Raw genomic sequence first — 27,948 nt, 5'->3', positions numbered from 1 at the left:
ACAGCAAGTCATCCAGCCAACAGCCCGCTCATAAGCAGCTTTCGGAAAAAGAGAATGAAATTGGAGGTAGGCGTTGAGCTCTATGAATCTCCCCAGTAGGACACATATTTCTCACTAACTGTAGGTTATAACCCTAGCTTTCTTCAGATCTTTAGCATCTGTGAGAACACTAATTCAGAATTCTACTCAAGATGCTCATTGCAAAGTTTCTCACACCTAATAAATGTGCAGAAATGCAGATTATATTACCATAAAAAAAATCAATCCAAAGTTTGCTGCATATCCAGGCATACGGTCATTCCATGTCAGCTTCTCCTTTTCATCCTGTGACAAAACACAAAGATAAAATAATAGACATTACAGAACTGTACAACAACAAATATTAGAGTTAGGAAGATGTGTTATTGAAAAAGCTTCTCAATTGTCCTAATCCTCTTCAATTTTGAAGACAATTATAATATTTAGAACACTGATATTTTAAAGCAGATTTTACTTTGAGAGAAAAGAGAGTAAGAGGATAAATAAGACATATAAAGAATGCCTGCAAAAATCAGAAAATACATGTAACTGAGTTTAGCTTTTGAAAAAATGTATTCAGCTCTTACTAAATTTTTTGGAGATATCCCTGAGATTCACCTTTATTTACATTTAGGCAAAGTAGGATTCAACCATTTATTTTGATTTGTTTCTTGGAAAATGGCAGAAGAACAGAGCTTGAGACAGAAATCATCAAAAGGGCACTTATTGCCATTGAACCCAGATTTTTTGCCTAATGGTTACCTTAGCCAAATGTAGCCCCTAATATAACTCTTGCAAACACACTCCAATCCTTCTCTTGGTAGTTGCTCTATAGCACAGAGAAACTACAAAGGCAAGCCCGCTCTGTGATCTCTGCTGCCAGCCTTGTTTTCTTCATGTGTAAAAAGCATCTCTCTCCTCATTGCATAATTTAAAGCAACTGCAATCAGTGAAATCTAGTATACGTTTACACTCCCCAAACAAACTCAACTCCATTTTTAGCAACGTGTACATCTAAAGAAGATATTTGAAGATGGATTTATGTAAGAAATATGATTCCTTACTCTTAAAATAGGTTTCTTAAAATAATAATAAGGTCATTACTTTGTTTAAGTTAAACTAAAACTATATAATCAAATTATCTAAGGACACAGAGCCAGCTGCTGTTTCCATTTCTGTGAAGCACCATTGCTATCCCATGGACTAGTACTTCACTTACATTGGACTTAACCCAGAGTTATTCTGAATTTAAATGAATTTAAATCAGGTTAGAATTCAGGTCAAAGATTTTAAACAAACCATTTTAAGGCACAATTGTCCTCAGATAAAAATCTGGGAGTATTATGCCTTTGTAGAAGACTTTCCCAAAGTATCACTAGGAATCCAGTATATAACTCCACATGCAGAAATACAGCCATAAATTTTCTCACAAAGTTTACTGGAATGTGGAATTAGACCTAAGACATGATCCTATCTACATATCCATGGCCATTGTGGTGGTGCCTCAGACACTGTGGGAAGTAGTATTACTCAGCATTCCCTCTTCTCAGCTCAGCTGTCCGAACAGACAACTTAAGCAAGTCTCCTTTGGGAGAATGTTGGCAGGACTGGGTCATAACAAACCCGAGCAGAAGCACAAATAATTTGGCCCAATGCATGCAGTACATAAATACTCCATACAGTAAATAAATGGAGTCCATCATTTAGCTGGAAGGCTACTTTAAATAGCATTTCTGTGAAAGCACAGATGCATTTCATTTCATTTTGGCTTTTACCACTCAGCAATTATACAGGACATAAAGAAGGTCTAAGTGATTATACTCCAAGAAGGCCTGAAGGACACCATGTCTAACAATTCCACTAGGGGAAACACACTAAAGAAGCAAAACAGCAGAATGAGTTAATGCTAGCCAAAGCAGTTAAAGGAAAACATAAATTTTTTTATAACTACACTGAGGTGGAAAGAGAAAATTGCGATTTATACAAAAGGGCCAGGAAGAGGCAAAAATGCCCAAGAAAATTACTTCAAAATGTCTTTAGCAGTAAGAATTTTTGAAAATGAGAAATCATAATATCAAGATCAAACATTCATATATCATGAATCATGCTCATTAAATCCTGAGTGGCAAACTGACTAAGGTTTTTTCATGTTTTGGGGTCTTTTGTTCAATATTTCTGATGATGTAAGACATTTACTGTACTGTGAAACATCAGCCAGAATTCTGAAATGACCTATGGGCTTTCCAAGTAAAAAACCCCCAAACCATCACTGCTGGAAGTCTCCTTATAACACCTCAGCAATTTTCAAATTCCCTGAGAAATCAGGGAATGCCTTATGAAACAGTTGTCCTTTATGAAAAAGAAATAGCAATTTTGCCCTCTTTGCCCTACCCCCTTCACCCCCCCCCCTTTTTTTTTATAAAATAGAACTGAATAGTTACAGAAAAGAAAAAGAAAAACTAGAAAAATTGAGCAATGATTAACATGTATTTTAGAGATGAATATCAGAGGCTAAGGTGTGCTTAAGCCTACATTTTCAGGAATTAAGAGATGTTAGGATTAATCTATTTTAAGGTCCCAACTCTAGGAGAGTTGAAGAACTGCAGTGTCCTTAAACTGAGTGTTTGCCCTCTTTAATTTCAGCATGTGTATTAAAAACACAGAGGCACCTGTTATCACCAGTCATTTTGGAAGCCCTTCATTTAGCACCCGAATACTTGTTTTACATAAATTATTACTTTTCAAAAGCACTTTGTGTCTGATGAGTTAAATAAAATAAGTTCCTGGAATAAAGACTTAGAAGCATATCTGATTCTTAAAATTTTGAGTTATTACTGGGAATAACTAAATGAAATATGAACTGCCTCAAAAACAAATTACCTTGCTAAGCAGGACAAAAGCAGTATTTTCTCTTGTGGTGTGTTTGCTGGCAACCAGATGCCCACCCAGCTGCTTTCTCATTCTCCCTCTTCAATGAGATCAGGGGATAAATTAAGATGAAAAAGCTTGTGGGTTGAAGTAAAGACAGGAAGATAACTTACCAATTGCTATCATGGGCAAACAAGAATGACCTGGGAAAAATTAATTTAATTTATCACAATTTAAAGCAGATGTGGATGGTGAGAAATTGAAGAAAAACTAAAAACTCCTTCCATTTCACATCTCTCCCAGCTTCTTCCCACTGCCAAGTTCAGCTCTTCATTCCTGATTCCTCTACTTCCTTTCCTGAGTGGTGCAGGATGGGGAATGGCAGGTTACCGGGTCAGTCCATAACAACTCCGTCCTGCTGCTCCTTATTCCTTACAGTTTCCCTGCTCCCGCTTGGGTCCTGCCACAGGCTGCAGTGCTTCAGGATAAGCCTGCTGCACCATGGGGTTTCAAGAGACTGTGATTCCTTCAGGAAATACCTGCCTGCTCTAGAATAGGGTCTTCCACAGGCTGCAGTGCAGGTATTTGTTCCATGGTGGCTTTCCATGGGCTACAGGGAAACATCTGCTCCACCATGGTCTCTCCAGGAGCTGTAGTAGAAGCCCTGTTTGGGTACCTGGAGCATCTCTTGCTCATCTCCTGCTCTCATTTTAATGCTCCCAGGGCTGTTTCACACTTTTCTCCCTCTCTCCTCAATGACAGACAGCATTTTACCCTTTCTTACATACGTGATCACAGAGGCACCCCCATCCTGCCTTGGGGCTCAGCTGCGCCCTGCAATGGGTCCATTGAAGAGGCCCCAGCCTCTCTTCACAGAAGCCACTCCTGCAGCCACTGCTGTCAGTGCCTGTACACCAGCACCTGGTACATTTATGGTGTTGATACAATGGCATAAGAAAAATCACATTTGCTTTTGAACACTGAACAAGGTAATGCAGTGGAGTGACAGACACTCCTGCAGTGCTCTCCCAGTCTCTTCTTACAATGAATGACACGGAGAAATTAGGAAAAGGAGAAAGGAGAGGGTGTGCATTAGAAAGCACAAGTGGATAAAAGAAGTAAGAGAAGATTGGTATGCCATCTAGTCAGCTTTCACTTTCACACAAGTGCTTCATTTAACTTTAAGTGACTTTGCAATTCTCTGTAGCCCTTAGCCAGAGGGAGATCTGAACATCATGCTCGAGTTGCTAGTCATTGTGAGAAGAAAGATAAAGCTGGATGAAAATATTACTGTGTCACTTAGCCACTATAATTGGCACAAACCATATCCTGACATTTAGATCAATATAGTAGGCACCTGAAAGATATTTTCTGTTACAGCTTTTGCTAAGAAAAAGAAATCTGTGAATTCACTTGGTATTTTCTCTCGCACCTGATCCTACACTCTGGCAATAGTGCCATCTAGCCGCTAAAAGACTGTACTGTGAGGTATCAAGAACACCTTGTCTGCAATCAAAATATCAGACTTGCACACTCCAGCAAGTGTGGTTTATTTTAAGCTAGTGTAATTCACATATAGATTTCTCATAGGATATGGCACATGCTCCATTCTATCAATAACATGCATTGCAAAACATTGCCTAGATTTTAGACAGGGGTAGGAAAGCTTTCTTCAAGGTTGGGAAACAGCCAAGCAGGCAGGGAATCTGCTGGAGCAGTCCAAGAGGTGTATGCATTTATAGGTATATAACAAGATGAAACTGATCATCTGAAGAACCATTTCAATGACAGGCATATTACACTGTGGAATTTTCCCTAAAGGAAACTGTATTGCAGGGAACTTTAAATGCAGACAGAAAATCTCACAATAGAGATTATATTTTTGTGGTGAACTAGACAAAATAAGGGATATATTTTAATATCTTTTTTTTGGTTTCTTTAAATACAGTGATGCAATTGTATTGGAAGGAAAAATAGTTGTTGTTGTGGGTGTAGTGATGCATTCTTGTGTTAATGTTTAATGTAGTGTTGAATGTGTTCCTTGCAGGAGTACAATTTTTTCCTATTATAAAATAAAAAGATAAATATATATTTAAAATAAAAATTAGGCACCATCTAGTTTATGCTGGGTGGTTTATTTCCTTATGAGCTACCTGACATGGCAAAGCTCCAACATGTGCTGCTCTGCATCCTCAGGTGGGCCTCTGAGCTGTGGAAACCTGGAAACATACTGCACTTGGACAAACAGCACCAAGCAGTTTTTTGAAAACAGTTCTGTGGTTCTCTGTGAATCAAACCACAGCCAATTTGCTCAGATCACAAGTATTTCAGTTATTTATTTATACTTTCCCACAAGAGAACACCTCCTCAAAGCAGGTGTTTCTAACCATTAGCCATGCCAGCTCAACCTGCACTTGGGGAGTAAAGCAACATACTTTCTCTCTTCTGCATCCTGCTTTGTAACTCCAGTTTTGAAATTCAGACTCTTCAATTGCGGTTGCACCTGGGCAACCCCAATGACTTCACTGGTTCTGCACAGAGCTGCAATAATTGACTGGAACTTAGTTAAAGATGCTCAGGGAAGAACAGAATCCAGGACCCCTCTCTCTTGGCTTCCTAATGTCTTGAACAGCTAGCAAGAGCAAAAAAAGCTGCAGAATTATATTTCTGATGACAAAATCCAGAAGTTCATCTTTAAATATGCCCAGAAGCATCAGACAAATAAGTGTCAGGTTGGCAGTTTTCGTAGTAGGAAATAAAAAAACTTTACTTTGTGTGAAAATTGTGCTGTCTAAAAGAGCATCTAGAAATTAGGATTGCGGCATCAAATACAGCTCTACTGTATTTGTGTAACACTCAAAATATTTCATGTGTATTGCAGGCTTAAGACAAGGAATGAAATAAGCTGCTTCTGAAATAAAGGGTTTGTATAATTTTACTTTGCGCATGAAAGAAGATGAAGACAAGAAGAAAGGATATTTTGGAGCTATTTGGAAGTTAAAAGAAGTTGAGAGCCAGAAAAAGCTTCCGGCACAGACAGTTTTGGAAGAAAGTTCATGCAGGGTGGCAACACAAAAGAAAGCACAATCAAGTCACATCAGCATTTCTGGGGCCTTGTAGTGAGCCACAGTGGTAATTACAGCTAAGAAACTGGACAAGTTCATGGAACTGTTCCAGCCTGTGTTAGGGACCATTAGCCCCCCAAACTTCTGAGAGGAAAGACAAAACTGTTGCCATCCTGGGAATCTGCCAATGCTTTTGTCTATCCCAGCCTGAATCTGTCTCTATGAGTTCTAGCTTAACACTTCCACAGAAGGTGAAATAGCTTTTGGTTAAAGACCCATCAAAAGAGAGAAAAGCATTTTCTATTCTTCTCATTTAGAAAGCAATAAGGGCAACTTAACAGTATAGACCACTCTGTTTTGTGAGCAATGCTCTGTTTCAGACTTGCACATGGAAAATAAATTGTGAAGACTCATTTGGAACCAGTTGAAGGACTGCAAAATCTGAAATTAAAATCTTTCCGCTATCTTTGAAATATGTAGAATAGCACAAAATAGCTTTCAGTTGAGTTTAATGGTCACACGCTAAATCATTTGTGGAAGCAATGAAGGTGTGTGCAAGGCTCATTACTAGGATCATGGAAAATTAAGACTAAAACAACATTAACCATCCCAGTCTTGGTTGCCTTTATAACCACAGAACTTCCTTGAGATTATTTTTGTTATAAGAATAATAAATGTGTTTTAACTAACTTTTTTTTTTTTTTTCAGAGAAAGCTCTAATGACAGCATTTTTTATGCTCTAATTGAGCATTTATGTGATGAAGTCAGTTGCAAGCCTTATTAGGTCATCCCAATTGCTAATTATCTTAGCTGTCGAAAACATATGGCTCATTTCCAAGCTGAATTTGCCTATCTTCCTCTTACAGCCTTGGCATTCAGCTGCAACTTTATCAGAGCATCTACCGGCAGATTTTTGGTTTTGGTTATAGGTTTTTACAAACTGTGATCAGGCCACTTCTTGGCTTTTCTGTTAGCTTAGACCACTCACTCAGAATGGGAGCAATCAATCAAGCCCACAGCTGTGTTTCTTCCCCTCTAATGTGATTGGAAACAAACCTCCCACAGGCTACAGCCTCGACATAGGCCACTCTCTTGGCCCTTCACGTAAGCCATATGAAAGCATGTGTGAGTAGTCAAGTCCCTTTGCCTCAAGATACACACATCCCTTCCACAGGACCGAACATATGATGTGATGATCATTGTGTCAGGTCAGGATCATACTTCTAGTCATGGAGCGCAAGGAAGAGTAGCAGAAAAGAAGATACCAGACTCTTTCCTGTCAACAGAGGCACTGGTGGAATGGTGAAAAGGATTTGCTAATCCAAGTACTTTCTAGTCCTTAACGCTATATTCTGAACTTTCTCAAAGATATATATATGTGTATATATAAACCACTTGACATATATATATACACACATTGTTAAATATGTGTGTTTATATATGTGATATGTGTATATCACATGCAGGCAATGAATACCTTTATAAAAACTAGTTCTGATTATTAAATTAGAACTGAGATATGAGCTACAGTTCATAGATGAAATCCATTGTTAAAGTCCTCCAAGGCATGGTGAATATGGCCATTTGCTCAACCATGCCCATACTGTTGAAATAAGGATTAGCTGCAACATGCTAACTAGATTTCTTACTTGTTTTCTCTCAGCAGCAACAGCATGGACCTAAACTACATCAGGAGATAACTATCAGTTTTACACAGGTAGAGTCAGAAAATCTCCAAATCACACTTGTATATGACTGTGTTACTGAAAATTCTACCTTGATTTCAAAGGCAAAAAGTTAATGGTCTTGCTGTAATTTCAGAGAAGTATTTCAGGCAGCTTAATTCACTTAGAAATAAAGACAAAAGGCTGGAGGTCTGCTATCACTGTAATTTAAAATTGTAAAGCTAGATTTAATTAATTTTATTTATTGTAGTTTATTCAGAAATAAAAAATATTTCTTTCTCTGCTGTATTTAAAACTTGGACACTCTTTGGCATACTTTGCCTTTGATATTCATCTTAATGTATCCAGTGCATTGTAGCATATTACAATCTCTATTGTGTAAATGGCATTAAGGTGCTTAGTCTTTATATCACTTTTAAAATCAACTTCTTGGTACTTACATATGGTTCAAGTGAAAACTGGCAGCACTTCTTTTTTTACAATGACAGTTTAACATATGGCTTTAAAAGTATGAATTATTTATGTAAACTTGAAGCCATTCAGAACATTACCAGAAAAACACTGTAATTTACACAAACAATAGGGTTACATCTGTAGTCATAAATATTCATTGTTTATCAATGCTCTTTGTAGATGATTAATAAATCATAATGAGTCTGATCCTGAGAAGACAAGGGGCCAGATGTACAAATACACTTAGACATCTGGTGGGATTTCCAAAGGAACTGACTAACTGTTGTACACAGGCTGACTTGGTAGGGAAGATGGTAGTGAAATGCCACAAGTTAAGTTCATGGCATGTTACCTGCTCAATTTTTGGTTTTTCAGTGTAACTGCTGAAGTTTCCGAAAGAAGGTAATGAAATGCCACACATGGCTTTAAAATATGTTTATAGAAATATGGTCATACATAAGAAAGGAAGAATCTGAGCCAGACGTGCCTACTGTAATTTGCATGATTAGATCTAATGCACGCTTTGATATTAACTAGACATGGACCTCTTGGCCATGTAAAACAAAGGGAGAACAAGGTCAGTTTCAAAGAGTGGCTGTAGAAAAAAAAGAAATCAATTATCAGTAATATTCACTACTTTACAATGTCCTGGGGTTAACTGGATTTTCAGCCACTTTGTACCCTTAAATCCAAAACACCATCACCCTAAGCTGGTTTCATACTTTCTTGTGTAAACTGTGAACATCTGATGGAGATATTAATGGCATAGTAAACACAGCACATTCTAAAACAATTCATCTAGCATAATTTTTTTTTTTTTAAAGAAAAAGGCCTTTTATTAGTTTCAATGATTCAATACCATTTTAATACTGGCAATGGCTTTAAAAGTTTCTCTCTGTAAATTATTTTAAATATAGAACTATCTTCTTTGTGTAAGTCCTTTTAAAGGGTGTCAGTTACACAATCAGACACCCAACTACTCACAGTATCTCTCCCTAGAATATAAAAAGTCCAAAATGTTGTTATCTTTTGTAACTTCATGTCTATTTGCCTCAGATAAATAACAGCTTCCCTGAAATTTTTCTGTAAAATCACTCATTCAGTCACCATTACACACTTTAATATAAGCAACTTGGGCCCAGTGGAACTAAGACAGCTGGCAATTTTGCAATTAGCAAAGCTCAAATTGCAATTCTTTATGTAGGAGTCTCTTAGCAACATTTAATAGTCTTGTTACTTTTCTGAACTGCATATGTTACTTCCCTTAACGTGAAGAGAGCACAATTAAAAAATTTAACCAAGCATATGATTTTAGTTCTGGATGAGATGCATTTAGTGCCAGACTCTGAGGAAAGTTGCCCTTTCTACGTTTCATTGAAGCTTGTCTGGCTCAATTCTGGGCCAGTGTCCCAGGCTGAAGCATCTATGCTGAAGTTATTACATCTGTGAATTCAACATCAAAATTCCCAGTTACTTCAATGGAGCTTAATCTCATCCCAAGGCTTTGGCATTGCACACTTAAAACCAGATTCTCCATTGTCTTACACCATGTGAAGCCACTTATACCCCCACACAAAGTGGGAGAAAAAGGCATGCAACACATTATCCATTTACTTTGGTTTCAATTTCAAATTTAGCTTACACAAACTGTGAATGATCACACCAACAGCAGAGGAGAGCACAATGGTATAAATTTTAGTAACATTTTTAAGTTGGTAATTAAATGTTTGAGAAGTAGGGAAAGAATTAAAAGGGGATGTGGCTACACTAAATTCTTTCACTGACTCCAGAGCATTTATTACCAACTGTAAAATGTTAATTAAGTTTGTATTCTAACATTTGAATATGCTATAAAAATTGATGCTGTGTTACAGAACACAGTCTACTTGCCAATAATATATAGATGACGTGCAAAGAAGAGTTCTGAGTAAACAGTCAGCAAATGGGATATTTCAGGGAATTACAACCACCAGTGTCTATCAATTTAAAATTTTCCAAAATGTAAATTCAATGATAAATGTATTTTTGTAAATTAGATACATTTTTGACACTATAAAATTGGCAGTCACTTCTCATGAAATACAATATTTCACAGCGCTCCCAAAGCTGGAGTTTCAAACCACCAAATCACAATGCTTGGTCACTGAAGTTTTTGGTGTTTGAGGGTTTTGTTTTTTTGAGCTGTGGTTTGGTTTTTTTTCTTCAACACAAGTGGATAGAGATATTAGACCAAAGATAACTGACAAATACATCCTAACTGCTTTCCGTTAAGCCAACAACAATTTCGTACAAAGTTGTTTAGAACTCTAAATATAAGAGTCTAAATATAAGATGGAGAGCAAAAGTTGCTAGCACTCTAGTTCCAAACCCTTTCTGATTTCCAAACAGGGAAATAATAACTACCCATAGACTAGGCTGAAATAGGTAACATTTATTCAAGTCGTATGTATGTGCTAGAACTGTATTGAAATCACACAAAGATCTCCAGGGAGATCCTTCCCACCAGCATCCAAGATCATTCATCTTTTCATTTTATTTTAAGAAATAGTTGTGTTGGTAGTTGGCAGTAAAATGTAGGTCTGCTGAAAGTTGCCTTAAAATGCCCCAATTGAGGCATTTTAATGTAATATAAATTACAATTAATATAAAACAATTTGGCAACAATAAACAGTGGGAATCAATGTTTCACCTTTCATTCTCTTGAAAATGCTTGTCTGATTCTTTCCCATTGTTAACAAAAATGGAGTAGGTATATCAACAAAATAAATTTCTGTTGTCTCATATCAGAAAAACGTGGAAGTATTGGCAACCTATACATGAACCAGTGATATGGTATCTAGTCAGAGATCAGTATATTTTTTGTCCTGTATTTAACACAACAATGACTTTGAAAGTTATGTCAATTGAATCTGCAGATGATACTGAATTAGGAGAGCTTATGACTAGTGAAAAGGACAGAGATTTAAATACTGGGCTGTTGAGAAGTCAGAAATACAAGCATGAAACACAATGAGATTCAGGTAGGACAAGCTCAGGCTGACACATCTAGGAAGATAATTAGAAACTGCAATAATGTTTAGCTAAGAAAAAGGTGTTGTTAAATAGATTCTTGGAAAGCAATGAGTTACTACATGAAAATTAATCTGGAGAGAATAGAAATAGTGGTAATTTATACTTGGGTCATCCTCACAGGTAGCAGAGAGATTGTTTTAAAACATGCACAATCTGCATGGGAGTAAATTGAACATACTTGAATTCCACGGAGCGAACTAAGTGAGCAGTATGCAAAAAAAAATCAGACTTCTAATGAATTGCAATAAAACCCCTCTAGCATTCACATATAGTGAGGGATGAGTCTGTGTTTATGACAGTTGCTTACACATGGGAGAGAGACAGAGTAACACGGGTGCATAAATACCAGTGGGTAAGCACAGACCTCACCTGACTCTACCTGTGATATTTCTAGAACTAGAGAAAGAATCCCCAGGATGACTGGATATGAGGCCATCAAGAGGACCTGTGGAAAGAGTCATGAGTTGAATAGGGAGATTTGGGATGCTCCATTTCCCCTTAGAGACTTACTCAAAGTTCCTATACCAAACTAAAGATTTTCTGAGCTTCTGGTGTTACAGAAAGTGGACAAGATCCTGTTACTAAGATTATTCATAATCCAGACCATTTAGCTAAGCTGTGGGAACAGGAACAGAAATACTTAGGAGAAATAGATACCTGCCAATCAAGACGCAAGACTACAGCGGAGGCCTCTTTTGCAGCATTTTATTGCCATGCATCTCTGTGGTTTTAGACTACTGAAATATCTTTTGCATCCTGGAGCATCACCACCCACTGCACTGGCCTGTGCAGAAGACTCGGAGCTCCTACTGCAGAGCACAGAACAATGTAGCACTTTTAGGTAAACAATGCTTATTTACATCTCTTTTTATTCTGACACTGTCCTCACTACATTTTGAAGACCACAAAACATTTATAGTGAAGTCTTGCATTTACACCTTATTTATAATGAAAGTTCAACAAAAGTGAAGAAAAATAGTTTCTTCTAGAAAACAGCTTTCAGTCTGAAGTCTTTGATGTAGTATTCCCCTAAAGTTCCCAGAAATATTCAGATTGATATTTTTCTCATTTTCTGCAACTACTTTGTGCTGGACTGCCGGAAGGCTTTCAAGGCAGACTCTGTCCAAGGGGAGATTGCAAGGATTTGTTGGGAATCATCCATTGACAGAAATCTGATATAAAGGCTGCTATTACATATCCTGTTCCTCCAACTAGTATATGACATGTGGCTGAAATGAAGGTTACAGGTATGGTCTAGACCACCTACATTACTGGTTTGCCTTTGAGTGAAGTTTCGGTTAAGTGGCCTGTGATTTGGGCAACCAGACCTCTGGCAGGCATTCGCTGAAATGTCGGAGCTTCATACTGTCGTTACATACACACACACAAAACAGTTGTGTTGCCCAATGAGACAAAATGGTACCAGAATAAACAGCCTCCCTGAACTGACTCATTGCATAGTACAGTCTCTGAACTTCCCTTTCAACCATGAGTCAATGGAAGGAAAGGTAGTATAGGGGCAGAGAGAACTTGTGTAGAGCCCTCACTTGTGCTTCATTCTATGTGCCTGACCTCTTTCAAAAGGCAAAGGGCATGTTTGTTTTTCACCCTTGATAGAACATGCATTGTTCACTGGTACACCTGCAGAAACAAGGGAAAGAGGAAAAAAGATCTTTGGAATCTAGGAATACTGAGGAATTGTCCATTACTTGCGGTTGTGAAATCAAGGCCATATGCTTTTCTATAGTTTTCTATTTACTTAGTTCCGTCAGTTTTTATGGGTTTGTTGCAGGATTCATTTAGGGAAATTCCATAACTTGTGTAATAGAGGAAATCAGATTATACAAAAATTAAAGCAAAAAAGTATTTTAAAACAAATTTATGTAAAGGAAATAAATGAACAGTCCTCATGTCTATTGCTAACATGGGTAAAAAGTAAGTAGGGGCTTAAATTACTACCAGGAAGAATTAGATTGGATGTGAAGTAAGTCCTTGGAACAGTAAATCCTTCAATCCTTCAAACAGGCATAGGTAAGGCCTGGGAAAAGTTCCCTAAGGAGGCTGTGGCATCTTCATTACTGAAGATTTTTAAGAATAGGTAAAAGAAACATCTAGCAGACATGACACTGGATATACATGGTCCTGCTTTGGAGAGCAGCGAGGCAACTGCATGTCTTCATGGGTTTTCTTCTTAGCTTAATTCCTGCATTTTATTTTTTACATCATGCCTCTGACCGTTGTAGTCATAAACTATGTTATCGAGAACTTTTTCTGTTTCTTTTTCTGGTTCTTCATTAAAAAAATTAAAAATGCTGATAAATCTCAAGTATTTTCCTCAAACTACCAGTAAGAGAAATTAGAAACTGAAGTTGTTACCTGTGGTTACTGATAGGATGAACTAGAGGTACTATCGCACACTAACTCATGAGCACATAAAACAACCTGAGTACCATTTCAGGGGACACTGGCCACTGAAGACATGTTCCTTATTAAAAGAAAGAGGTTATTTATTATGTGATGGCTACTTCAGAAAAATCAATACCTAGAATATAACCAGGAAATTTGTATATACCAGACCAATGACTTCCACAGCAGCCAGAACCTGACAAAAAGCGAAGGAGATAGGGAGACAAGCAGAGACAGCACTTTTCACTTGTTCACAGCAAGGCAACCCAACAGAGCTGCTAAACCCCACATTCCCAACAAAATCTATCTTCACGTGACACAAGTAGGAAACTCAACTGTGGTGGGTTCTTTCCAACTGGGAAGCATGACTTCCTCAGTCAACAGATATATAATTTGTGTTCTTAACACCAACAGAGGAAGCAAGGAGAGCTAACCTGTAGACTTTACGGGCAAGCAAATATGCTTTCTAATAAGCCAAGTGCTGAATCAATGATCTAAGGCATCCTGTCACATGTTATCAGACCAAAACCCAGAAGTGCAAGTCTACAAATTTCTGTAACCTAGACACCACTCTAATGAAATGATTGCTCAAGGGCCTCAGAGCTCCATGTCCTAACAAAATCATGACTACCTAGAAGCTCAGACCTAGTAATATCAGCCCAACGGGCTACAGTCCATCCAAATCAGCAAGATCACAAAACTTAACTGGCATTTGTTGAGGAAATAAAGGAAGTATCTGCTTTCTCAGACATTAGCTCTTGTTTTAGGAGTTGTGTTGTTGTTCTTCTGAGGGAGCTGAATTCTTCCTTCATCCCATTGTTTTTCACTAATCCATGACTCCTGAAGAACTGTAGGACAGAGATACTGAAGGAGATAATGCTCACCTAGAGGCTTTATGAGCATGACGCCTTCCCATCAAGCTCTACAAACTAAATACACACGTAAATACACACACACACACACACGCAAGTCAGTGAGTTTACTTAGTGGTCCATGGTTTCTAGTTGGAAATGTATTATTTCCAACTTTTGGAGGTGGTTCACTGGTCCTTTTATGCAAGATAATGCAGTATCCTTGCCCTAGATACTTCAAATAACTAGAGCTGAATCTACTACAAGCAATTCAAGTTTCCTGAAGTCCTGAGAAGATACATATTAGATGCACTCTTGCTTTCTTTTTGTTTTAGTGAACCTGTGCTACTACCAGTTTACATAGTTCATGGGATTGGCACTGTGCAAAATTCACTAACTGCAAATAGATGGAGGTATTCTAATTGCATAGCCTATTGCTTAAAATGCATCAATGTATTTTTTCTCACTTGTAGAAAAGCCTAACTCAAGCTATAGGATTATAATAGAATATTCATGTGAATAGTAAGATGGAATCATGCCTTCAGAAACAAAGCAATTGAATTTAAGACCAAATAAGAATGAACAAATTAGCAACAGATTAAGCATCTGGAACCCTTTAAATAATTTGACTAAATGTGCAGGATTATTAAGAAAAGATGTGTTTTCTTCTGTTGGGATTTATGTCTAATATTTATTTCACCACAGATGAGCTTCATCAGGCAGCAGGGGAAACAGCCAAAAGAAAACAGTTTACTTGTTTACTCAATAAATGAACTATTTGTTCTATACTTTAAAGAAGGTGAAAACTAACACTGTGCTAATCCTGCCAGGCATGGCCTGTGTGTGGTTGATCAACTGAACCCTGAAATCTGTTTTACAAAGGTCTGGAAGTGATACAACACTGACAGGTTCAAAGGAGACTAGTGAGCTCAGGGAACAAATGCTTCCACTTCCAAATTTCCAAGGTTGCACTTTGGGGCCTTCAGAGGCCCAGCAAGGAATTTCATCTCCCACTTTCCTTCTACTATCATAAGACATGAAACCTGGCATGTCCAAGGTACTTGCTTTTCGGAGAAATTACATGAACACCATCCACACCTACCCCTTTCTCTTTTGCTGATTTATCCTATTGTCAGTACCTCCAGGGATGGCAGGTGGCTATTCTTCATGCAAAACAAGTTATTCAGAGATGCTGTTATGTATGGATTGCCAGTCTTTGAATCCAGAATGTACTCTGGGGACGAGTGGGTGGGATGTTTCCCCAACAATTGCAAAAGAAGCTCTGTCATAATCTCTAGCCCTGTGGAATTCTGCTACTCTAGAAATAACCCAGACACCACAAAGCCCCTTTGTCACAGAACTTCTGAAGTGCATATTTTTTAATTCTTGCCTTATTCTTTAGCAAGACAGGTATTTCCTCTGCCCTGCCTCCCACCAGAAAGCTCCTCTGGAGTGAGGAACAGGCATCTGTGCAGTGGTGCCTCACAGAAATTCTACCAATGACTTTGTCTTCATCATTCCTTTCTTACCATTCTTCCTCTAGTCCCATTTCTCTATATGGACTATGTGGCCTCTCCTTAAAGAACCTCCAGCACAGACCTCACTCTTTCATGTCAAATCCTATTTCATTTGGAGACATCAACCTCTGCCTGGCTTTGCTACCTCTTTTTTCCAGTCTTACTACTGTATTTGCAGAATCACAGAATGAGTGGTTCCATTACAACACATGGGTATTCTACTCCTATTTTTTTTTTTTCTCACTGTTCCTCTTCACATGTCCATGTTCACCTGCTCTCTTCAAGTATTCATCTTAGACTGGAATCTCTCATTGATAGGGAATTGATAGGAATATTATATTATATATAATTTGGCATAGGGTTCTATAAAATATTCCATTCATTTCCAAAATGTCTGTTAAAGAGTATCTTAATGATGGTAGCAAAACTATTCCTTCTCTTCTAATCTGGGTCAGATTGTAAGGATGTGAATGATGAAGAAGATAGATAGACCAGACAGTCAACCTCAATCTAGAAAAGGAGTCAAAAGATCTGTTCTGAACAGGTGGCAGTGAAAAATAAGGCTTCATAGGCACTTCAAAGAGGTAACAAAGGCAGAAAGTGGAATTTTTTCCCCCCCTCCAATGAAAGCTTTATAGCATTTCGGAAAAAGAAAAAAGAAGGCAGGAGATATGTCCTAAATTAGGATGAAAAGCTAAAGTGTTTGTTTTCAAAAGTGTTTTTAATTACTGTGAACCAAATGTTTTACGTCAACAACTTGAAATATTTTGTTTTGATTTATTCTATTTTTAAAAACCCTTTAACATAAATTGCTTTTTGAAAGAAAAAGTCATTTAATAACAGCAGTTGGAAACTCCTCACTCTATAAAGATTGAACTAAGATATTTCATTAAAATAAAGACATGTTTTACATAAAAATAGCTTCAGTAAATAAGATTTTCCAGTGGAGACAGGTTTCAACTCTACTTTTTTTTTAACAACTCTGTTCTCAATTTTCTTCCAACACAGTACTAACAGGTGTCTATAGAAGGAAAATGTCATACTCTGTCCTGCTGTTAATGCTTACCATGCATGTCATGTGTTATGTTCTAATAATGCCTACTGGTAATAGTATGATTCCATATAATATATACTTCCTGGGATTGAAGACAGAAAAAAAAATACTTCAGCTCACTTGACCTTGCAAAAAAGGTTTGATAGACCTGTATTCTGTGCTTTGTTCCTGCAGAAGTACTGCACTCAACATATTTCAACCACTTCAACAGCTGTTGATGAAATAACCACTTCGAAAAGCTATGAGGAACTGTGAGGACCACTGCATGCAAGGTGGTTCTTATCTGAATCCCGGGCCAAAATTCACTGGTGCTGTACTATATCCTTTCATACCTTGTAGATTTGTGGAAGACTGTCTTACCTTGACTAGGTCTCCAAAATGTAGTAGTATGGCCCTAAGCGGTATTAATTCTGGTGTTTATATCTGTATAGAAAAGTGATGAGACATTATGGAATGCTGTTCAGATGTATCAGTTGCTTCCTGATGCCTGTTTGCCTTGAAGAGACTGTTTGGTAAGCAGAAAATAGGTAAGAGGAAGAGAAGTAAAACATGCAAAGACTTTTTTCCAAACCTGTGCATATATGGTGGCAACATACTGAGCAAAGATTCATTTTTTGCAAATGCAGACATATTTTCTCTGAAAATATTTTTCAGTTTTTAGCAGAATAGAAAAGTACTTTCTGCACCACCTCAATCTATGGCCATATTTGCATAAAGAAGCTTGAGAGAGAAAACCAGCAAAAGTCTACCTCATGCAATAGTAATGAAAGACCAAGTATTATGTTTTTATCATAACTATATTAAGAAGAAATATCTTGACAAATGCATACAACTACAGAGAAGAAACATATAGTGATAAAGCTGATCTTTAAGTTCTGTGGATTCAAAATTCTATGTCATATTAACAACATAACTGCTAAGGCCCCACTATGGCTGAAATGAATTATCATGCTCTTGAATAAAGGAGTCTAATCATTACACTTGAATTCCAAGCTGTAACCCTGTTCTGAGAACTGGAAGTTCTTTCTTTAACTTCAGTTGCTTTAAATTGATATCGTTTCATATAATATGTACTATTTAATACTTCAGCATTCTCATTCTGTTAAAGCAAGTTGTAACTGAACTCAGAGTCCTGAACATTCAGTAGCTTATCAAAAGATAGTTATGTTCAATGACAATCAATCACTGATATAACTCAAAAGGAGTACATTAGGACAAATCCTTTACCTGCACGGACACAACATGCTATATCTGATTTTTCAACAGCTGCTGTTGAAATCATGTTCCTTCCCATGTGCTACAATCCAGAAAAGCAGAAAGACACAGCAAATAATCTGTTTGGTGCTTTCATTCTCTTGCATACTTGGTTATCAGATTCTCTCCTGCTACTGTCTGTGCTATCTGGATTCCTATTGGGTTCCCCACATACAGGAGGATCCATGCTTTACCAAGTCTCTGTTCACCATTTGGCCATTATGTAGATGGATAGCCACAGAATAATAATATTACTCATCTAAAAGCATCTACTTAATTTTATTTTTTTTTTAAATGTTTTCATAGTTAGCAGAATCTGCGGCCTAAAGCAACAATTAATCCTCTGAAGAGCCTCTGCTGCAGATCTCACACATATCACAACAATTGATATATTTCATAACCTTCTGGAAAAAGCACTGTGAACTATGATATCATACCTCATCTGAAGCAAATCTTTAATCCATGCTTAACAGTTTGATAACACTTGTATTAATATGGAAATACACCCTAAGCCTAATGGTTGACAAAGGAAAGGTGTAGAGTCAGCGAAATGTTAATTGTAATAATAAGTCTCTTTTCATACTATCAGCTAGTTGCTCATCCATCTGCCTAATAATTACACTTCTCAGTTGTACTAGATTAGTTTCTGCTTCTTCCATATAGAACTATGTAAAAGCTTTGGGAATACAGATAAAGGAATTACAGCTGTCAACTTACATCAGAGTTCAAGAGCAGGCAAAGTTTCATTCTAGTTTCTTTGTCTCACCCTGCATTCACATACTTGGACAAGACAGAAATTAGGTCAGAGATTGCCGGAACTCCAGTTCCTTGAACTTGCAGTTCAATACTCAAATTAGTGCATATTCCCCTGAATTATGATCACTTCTGACACTTTTCCACATATGGGCCAAAGAGTGACACCATGCTTATAAATACACATCAATTTGTTCTGAGTATGTTCACCCTTTCAGGTTTAATAAAGGACAATAGCACACCAGAAATTCTAATTATTTTTTAACATTCCTTTCATGATGAAAAAAATCTGGCCTATGTGTGCTTTCTCTTCTCTATCTTCCATTTTGCCAAAGGCTGCTGTCGAAATCCTTGTTATCTTTGTTACTGCAAGATCCAGCTACTCCAAGTTTACATTTTCTTTGTGAATATATAACAAAAGAGAATAGAAAATGTATTTTGGCATTTCGTACACCATTTTCATGCCAAAATGTACCATTTAATAATATTCATTTAGGTTTTAAATGTATCATGACTTGGGAGGAAATTTGAACTATTACAATTTATCATAAGCTTGGTTTTGGCTGTGTGCTGAAACTGGAGCTGGATGCTGTTAAATATGGAGCTAGAGTTGGTCTGTGCTTCTCCTTGAGCATTTGAAAACAGTACTGAAAGTGAAAACGTATAATTAGAATAAAAGAAGGTCCTCGGTTTTTGTTCAAAGCTATTTTATCCTGCTTGGACAGAAAAGAAAAATTTAAAAAATCATCTTTACAGCACATGTATGTATATTCTAATGCTGACAGAATGGGCATTTCTCTATATACCTCTAAGGGTGAAACCTGTTTCTGATCCTTGAACTTACATTTCATTGGTTAGAAATTCAGAGAAAGAAAGAATGATTCTCCTCAAGATGACTCAGTGTAACAGTAACTGCAAGAAGCTGCTTAGTGGTACTAGAAATCTCTCAGTCTCACAGTTCAGATGTGATGCTTGCTACAGAAACTTTTGCAAATATATGATTTTGTATGGTACAGAGCAGTCAGTGATAATCTTTCTCCCAAATGAGGAGATATAGCACAGAGAATGCTTTCCAACAGAATCACTTTTCAACAACAGGATCGCGTCAAAGCATAGCCTGTTCAGGAGGTCCAGATGTTGCATGGAGAAATAAGTATCCAGTCTAATGCTGCAGCCAAATAAAGCCATTAGTAGGATCAGCAATATGAGACTTTTTATACATATAAGATCAGCAGAAATAAAGTTCCATATAAAACAATATATCCTTTCTTACAAATAATTGAAGGGCATAATTTCACAATACATACAGTTACTGTCTGTGAAAATAAAAAACCTGTCACTGTCATTGATCATATTTTACTGTATTGTGTGACATTAATTGATTTAGAGAGTATCATTATATTACAGAAATACAGACATATGTTAATACCTATCGAAGTGTATATGTACTCCTTGACTTCTATTAATGCGGCCAAATGAAACAAAAACCACATCTAGTTAAAAAAAAGGTCCTGGCACAAAAATCACTCAAGGAGCTACCACGTAATCAGATTGTCTGGAGACTTTGGTCTACTAGCAAAATGTACTTTCTGGTGGAAGCAACCAGACCTTTACCCATTTTATAAGAAGTGTACTCAACAAACAAAATGAAGAACAGTAGTAGCTAGAAAAATGCGCTGAAGAATAAACTAGTGTACGTTTCTGAGCTGGCCCCTTCTGTCACAACTGCTAGTACAATTCAGAATTGATAGAATAATTTTGTGTTTGTCTGCACAGTAGTTATCTCTCTGAGAGAATATTCTTCAGAAAGCAGATTTAGGAATTGGTCAGCAATCTGATATTCCTCTGTCTAATCAATACAAAAAAGTCTGGTTATAAGTGAAGTATTTCAATCTCATACACCTCTGCTTTTACCTTAATTTAACCTTCATTTAATGCACTAAGAAACAATTATTCAAGTGAAATAATTTTTTTTAACTCTCCAGGATTACATATGACAGTCTTATTCCTGTTTAATAGAGAACTACTGACATATCTGTATTTGGTAAATGCCTGCTTATTGGATGCAAAAATAAAATGTATCATTAAAACACAGCATGTGAATCAGAAATATCTTCTGTGGATCTTTGGATTTGTAATTGAATAACTTGATAATTTGACTAGATTTTTAGCAGTGAAAGACCTAATATGGATAATATCATCTTAATTAAAAATTAAAAAATGTTTAATTCAAGCTATTAAAATATTACACTACCAAGAGATCAAAATTTAAAGTCTTCATTCCACATGTTTAAACTATTCTGGAAATTCAGAATCATGGGTTTTGGGGTTTTTTTTGTTGTTTTGACTTTTATAAAGAAAACTCTTCCCCCAGAACATGAAAACCAAAAAAATAAGGCATAATTGTAAAGTTCATATGTGAAAGAAATCTTCATTATTCACTGACAATTTTGTTTGGTTTGCTTTGATTTCTTTTCTTATACTTCAACATATGCAGTGAGTGAGACTTTAATTTCAGGTCCACATGTGTAAATCAGAAAGACTTTCAATTACGGCTTGTAAATTACTCAAGATTTGTACTAGTTTAACAGAGATCAATGTCTTATTCAGAAATGGTGACTTGTACCAGTCAGGAACAGGCTGGGACAATTACAATTAAAGGGACAATTACAGTTTGCATGCACATATATTATCTGTGATGACAGGAACCTGAAATTTCAGGAAAGCCTATATATTTGTGACATACTTCTAACTTTCATTACTATTTCAGTTTATGTTCAGTGGTGAATTTTGCAGTGAAATGATCACATTTTTGACAAGCAGAGTGAGACTAACGGTATGCACAAAATGTTTAAGCAGAAACTTAAATATGTGCTTGAATATGTGCAAAATACAAACTCCATTTGCCAGAAGCAGGGATCTGGAGACAGCATCTAGATTCAGACCAGCACATGTGGGCCAGCAAGGATGGTCTTAACCTCAAGGTAACAAATGAGCATTTTAAAAAAAAGGATCTTCTGCCAACTCTTCTTCTTAGGCAAGAGCCATCTTAAAAATGCATATCCTACAAACATACACATGCACAAACATGCTGACACAACCCCATATGCACAAGCAGATACGTAAAGGTATCCCAATGCTGTTTAGATATGATAGCATGGCTCTTTTTTAAGTTGGGCTTTACATGCAGCATAAAAAAGTATTTCAATGAAGGAGGAATGGTTTTATACTCAGTTTCTCCAGTGCTGACTTTCATACCATAGCATAGTAAGTGATTTTGCTTGCATCTTCTGCTAGTAAAAGAGGGTGTCTAACAGTGTAGGCGTTTGTGATCAGCCAGTTATCTGTATTTCCAACAAGAAGAAAAGGTCGAATAGCAGGCCAGCAGCATGTTTCCAGGAAGGTGAGAGCTCTGTTCTTGCTGTTTGCAGAAGGCAATGTGAATAAGCACTATTCCTACACACAAGATAATCGAGGTTGTACAAATAACTGTAATTTTTGTCTTCCCCATATATGTTTATGAAAATAGTTCTGTAAGCCTATTAGTAGCCATTTCTATGATAAATTAAACTTTGCCTGAAAGAGCTTCGGGGTATCAAAGTTATTTCTATAGTTGCAATTTTTCAGTAGGCAATTTGTTATGACTTTCATTGCAACAGGAGATCATACTTTTCCTGCCTCTCATATTTACATTTCACTCTATATTCCTCCTAAATTAAATAAGTTTAATCTGTCTATCAGACATAAAATTTCACAATAAAATATTGAATACTTGCCACCTGAGGCTCAGCTCACATTGAAATCATCCATGGACCTTAAGGAAATTAAAACGAAGTGTTTTCCTCAATGTGAAATGAAAACTTCCCTCTATAGAAATTTATATAATTTCAGGTAGAGTCATGAGTGGAATTCCAACTATTTTCATCATCATTTCCCTGCTGTTAAATTCACAATAACACAAGTAAATTAGAGCTGTATGAAAACACACTCTTGTTTCTAAGAATGGCATTTCGAAGTCACACCTGACTACAGCTTTGTAATTTTTTAGCTCATTTATATCTTGTCTTTCAGTCTTCCTATCATCACCCCTAGCTGTAAGCCAAACTCATCTTGCTCTTGATTTGCTAGTTTTTAAGCATGAATTGTGCAGCAGTGAGAGATCTTCAGTGCTTCAAACATTATCTTGCATAACATTGCCTAACCTTTCCAACAGTAGAATCACCTAAAGTAGATTTCAGTACAAAAATGAAAATCAAGACTAATTATGACATTAGGCATTACTTGGCTTCTATTTAGTGTTCACTTGTACGATCTAAATGGAATATGATCCTTACAAACTTGTTCATTAATGTTCACACACAGAAAAAAATAATTATGCACTTTAACTCCAAGATAATTCACTGCCAACACATTTTTCACATAGAATCTTTTAAAATATATGCATTAAATACTACTAATAACTATTCCTTCCCTTCTACTTCTGAAAAATTTTACATCCTCAGAAATGAATTGAAGGCCATTGAGTAAAAAGCTTACATAACTAACTTTTAAAGGAAAATTTGAAATCAATACATTTTAAATAAAATGTGTATTGATTTTGCCATTTTCCATTTCAAAAATAAACTGGCTCAGTAAATTACATGAAACTGTTGAGTCTTGACACAATACTTAAGATTCACAGATCTAATTCCTTCTATATCTGGTTAAGTTTACTGCTGTGACTAGCCCCCAGTTGGCAAGATTAGTTCTGGTTGTAAAATCATGTACATGCGAAAGCCTTTTGAAAATCTTCTACTTTTATGTTCATTGTTCATAAGCTATTTTTGATGAAAACCTGTAACACTTATAGCAGCTGTCCCGTCACCCTTTCTATAACAACCTGACTCAAAGTCAGGTGAAATGAAACAATATCCCCTCACTTCAATGGACTTTGGCTACAGAGTAATTCCTATGAAAAATTAAGGTAAAGCCAGTATTTTTTAATATACAGATAAGGATGTTTTCAATACTCTGAAAAATCTTTATAAACATCTAACTTTAACAATGTAATAAATACAGATGCGATGAGTTTGCTTTCTAGGATAAAGCTTTCCTTAATGGTCTTTCATGCCAGGACCTTGTCTTGCAAGGTTTTCCTTTCCATTTGTAGCTCTCACTTTGACTTCAGTAACGTCTCTGGAGAAACAAATAGCATAATCACACCCTTAATCAAATTTGTTAAAATCCTGATGATATACAACCCAATTAAGGAATACCTCTCCATTCCACAAGAGCTTTTTACATTCTCCATAAAACATCTTCTCCGCCACATAAAACTTATTATATGTGTTGCTGTCTGTCAGTATGAAGTACTAGCCTTAGAAATAAAAATGGGTAATTAAATCTACAAGCTATTGCTGTTTTAATAACGAAAAGATAATGCTAATTAGCTAAAGAACTTTCAAGCAACTTTCAATCATGTTATGAGCCACACTGGGAAAACCCCAGCAATATCATGATATGCTGGTTTTTAAAGGAGGATCTTCCTTATCTCATTTGATAGTACAGTACTTCCCTCAAGTGGTAAATGTATTTCTGTCTATTTGGAAGCTTCCTGTACAATATTAAACAGTAAAGCTCAGTAGTGAACCCTTGCTGCAAAGGCCAATCACGCAGTGGGCTGTATTAGCAAAAGAATAACCAGCAGGTCAAGGAAAATAATTCCCCAACTCTATTTAGCTCTTCTGAGACTGCATCTGAAGACCTATATCTTGTTTTGGACTCCCCACAAAAGAAACACTGGGGTGAGTTAAGCCATTAGAAGAGTTATGGGGATATAACACTTTCTTACATAGCATGAAAGTCTGAAAGAAATGGACAGAAAGTAGAGAAATTATACCTACCTAGAGAAGCAAGCAAAAACCGGCAGCTTTTCCAGGTGAACAACAGCAACAATCCAATAAGTAAAGTATAAGTTAAAAAATAAAAATAAAAAAAACCTGTAACATGAGTAATTTTTGATGACAATTAGCTACCGGATAGACAGTAAGTAGTTGCTGCAGTTCTTTTCCCATGTAATCTTTTCTTTCTCCAGAATCTTCTTTAGATAATACTGTCATGTTGTGAGAAAGAAACCATTGTGCAATGGATGCTTGGAATGGCATTATTGCTTTTTTTTCTGCATTTAGACAGCATCCTTTGCTTTTTTCGAAGTATAGACTACGTTATTTCCTGATTCCGTCTATACTTTTGAAGGAGAGCACAGTAGCTGGGAGGCAGGATGAATATACTTGACACTACCCCATTAAAAAAAAAAAATATATATACATATAAATCCCACTCTCGGGAAACATCACTAAGGCAAATCCACACGGAAGACTGCATTTTAAATGTGAGGTATTCTCCCTGCAAACAGGGAGAAACAGTCAAGAAAGAAGTTCAAGACTGAAGAGCATAATTACAGAAGTATTCTTTTAAAATCTGTATTATCTTTAGCTGAGTTATCTACAGTAGCAGATTCTTAGAAGATCCAAGAAAAGATGCATAATCACAGACAAAAGAAGAGCAGAGAGTAAGAAGTTCTATGTCTCATTCCTAGGTATTTTGATATTATTGTTGCAGTACATAGCACTGCATCTAGATAGCATGATGCTTCCTGAATTCCTAATTCCCATCTGGGACACAACACCTACCACCAGCTTGACAAGACAAAGGAACATTTTAAACTCCAGGTGTTTCCCAGTAGTACTTTGCCATTTGTTATAGTACCTTGTCATTTGTTAATATCTGCCTCCTGTTTGATAGATAATCCATTTTATCATTCTGTCTCATCAGAATGACTTACATGGTACTCAGCTGGTTTAGTCATAGCTGCATTCTCTTTGTTAACTCAATTTTCAACTGATAACTATACTCATTTTGAAAATAACAGAACATTTAGACTGGGGAAATATTTCTAAAAGCAATTACTCACTTCAAGCACTTGCAATTTCTGTCTATCAAACACTTAAAGCAAGAGTAAAAACAAGCAAACAAAAAATCTAGCATGGTTAGTAATGCTGGGCAGCATCCCACATTAGACCCCTAGATTTCTACAGGCTCTGGTGGAGTGTTAAGACTTGCTGCTTGCTCCCTAGATTTGTATAGTCAAAGAATAGCTCTTCAGACAATGCTCCTTAAATTATCTCTTAAAGAAAATAATTTTCTCTTCCCTTTATGAGATATCTAAGGCAGAGAGACAGTATAGCCTTCCTCCCGCCTTTTGTTTCTATAGAGATCAGCTCTCAATCCCACACTTTATCTCTATGTTCTCAGTGGATATCGCAGAACCCTGATATATGTCTGGAAGGGATGCATTAAGGCTGTCTATGCAAGCTTTGAACATTACACCTACCTACAGGCACAGGAGAGCTGACACTTCATCTCTGGAAGTATCCCAACAACCTCTTCCCAATGGTTCTAGATCCTGGCTTTGATGTGGGTACATCTTCACCTTACAAGACCATCCCTAATCACCAGCCAGAAAAAAAAAGACCAAGGCACCCTAAAAATGGTCCTGCTCCAGATGTTGCCTCTCAGGTCCAAATTTTTGTGAAGACCTCACTGTTTCAGTTGTTGCAAAAGAAAAATTTAGAGATGCCTTTTGAAAAGGCACAGCTGGCCAGATGTTCAAAAGTGCTCAACTCCCAACAGCTTTTACTGTTCTCAGTGGGAGCTATCAGCTATTAAACCCTTTTGAAAACATAGACATATATAAAATTAAAACTAACTGAATTCAATTTATCCTCTGGCCTCCATTCCCAACAGCTGGGATTAGAGTGTTACACCTCCAGCTTGTGGATCATGAGCAGCATCCATCCCTGAGAATAGCTCAAATGTAGACCCTCCGAGACTAGGAGGAATGTGCCATCATCTGTTAGCAGCCATCTCTGCCGAATACCTGGGTTCCACCAGCATCAGCACAGTGCACCTGGTAGTGAGTGACTCATGGTTTCTTTTCCTTATAAAACCGCAGCCAACACACTTGTCTGGCTTGGCAGTGAAATGCTTTGGCATGCTGTATGGACTTCAATTATTTTTCAGTTGAAACAGAGCATAACCCTTAGTGAGTTTCATTGCATGCTGCTAAATTATTGCACTGAGACACTCCTAAGGGCTGTTTCACATTTAGCTTGAGTGCATGCAGAAGTGTACCATGTCTCTATAAAGCTCCAGGAGCAAACAGAGAAACCTGGAGAGATTTGCTTGCTGTAAATATGGGACACTTCAGGTTTTCAGGGTAGGCTTGCAGGGTTTCTTGTTTAGGTTTCATCTGACTGGCTGGGTTTTACTTTGCTTACCTGAAATTTCTACCTCCTATACTTTCACCAAAAGCTATCCAGGGGTTTAAAGCAGTCTCCTCAACTCAGTATGGTCATTTTCCCTACCAAACACTTCTGAAAGGAGCTGGATTACCCATTTCCCATTCAAAATGATCTTGCCATTAGGTATCATATGAAAGATGATATCTCTCCTTGCCAGCAGCCAGCAGTTTCTTACAATCCTGATGGCTCTGTTGAAAAGTTAAGAAGCATGAAAGCTATGCTTATGCCCAGTACCCTTTTAGTAATATCTTTATGTGAATATCAGGTAGAATAGTTGTGTACCACTAACAATTCAACCACCAAAGTCCTGTTTGCTTTACCCTTCTAGGATGTCACAACTGCTGCTTCCAAACCCTACAATATTTAGACAAATAGAAATGACTCATCACATCAGTCCAGCTAACATTGTAGGCAATGCAGCTGCACATATAATTGAAATTCATTTAAACACCACACCCCATTAACTTTGCTTCCTCCAATGATTGCCCCAAAACTCAGTCAAAATTGACTCAAGAGTGAGGCAGCAGGATGTTCAGAATTACTTCAAAACAAGTGTCATGCTTCTAAAGAAGTTATGCTTCTAAACTTGTCAGAAAACCCTAAAACACTT

At 36.9% G+C, this 27,948-nt stretch overlaps 1 protein-coding gene across 1 annotated transcript in view; it reads right to left on the bottom strand.

Annotated features, from left to right (window-relative positions):
• The window catches only part of ANO2 (anoctamin 2), a gene marked incomplete at its 3' end in the record, with an annotated part of 168,195 nt that overhangs the window by 47,149 nt on the left and 93,098 nt on the right, over nt 1-27,948 (bottom strand). The window contains exon 13 of the mRNA XM_080619311.1: nt 250-324. Within this exon, the coding sequence (XP_080475437.1) occupies nt 250-324 (75 nt within the window). The remainder of the gene's footprint in view (nt 1-249; nt 325-27,948) is intronic.

The sequence above is a fragment of the Psittacula echo genome, assembly GCF_963264785.1.
Source record: "Psittacula echo genome assembly, chromosome: 1".
Taxonomy (NCBI): domain Eukaryota; kingdom Metazoa; phylum Chordata; class Aves; order Psittaciformes; family Psittacidae; genus Psittacula; species Psittacula echo.
Note: the sequence above shows the minus strand (reverse complement) of the source record. Positions and strands in the feature narration are given on the sequence as shown.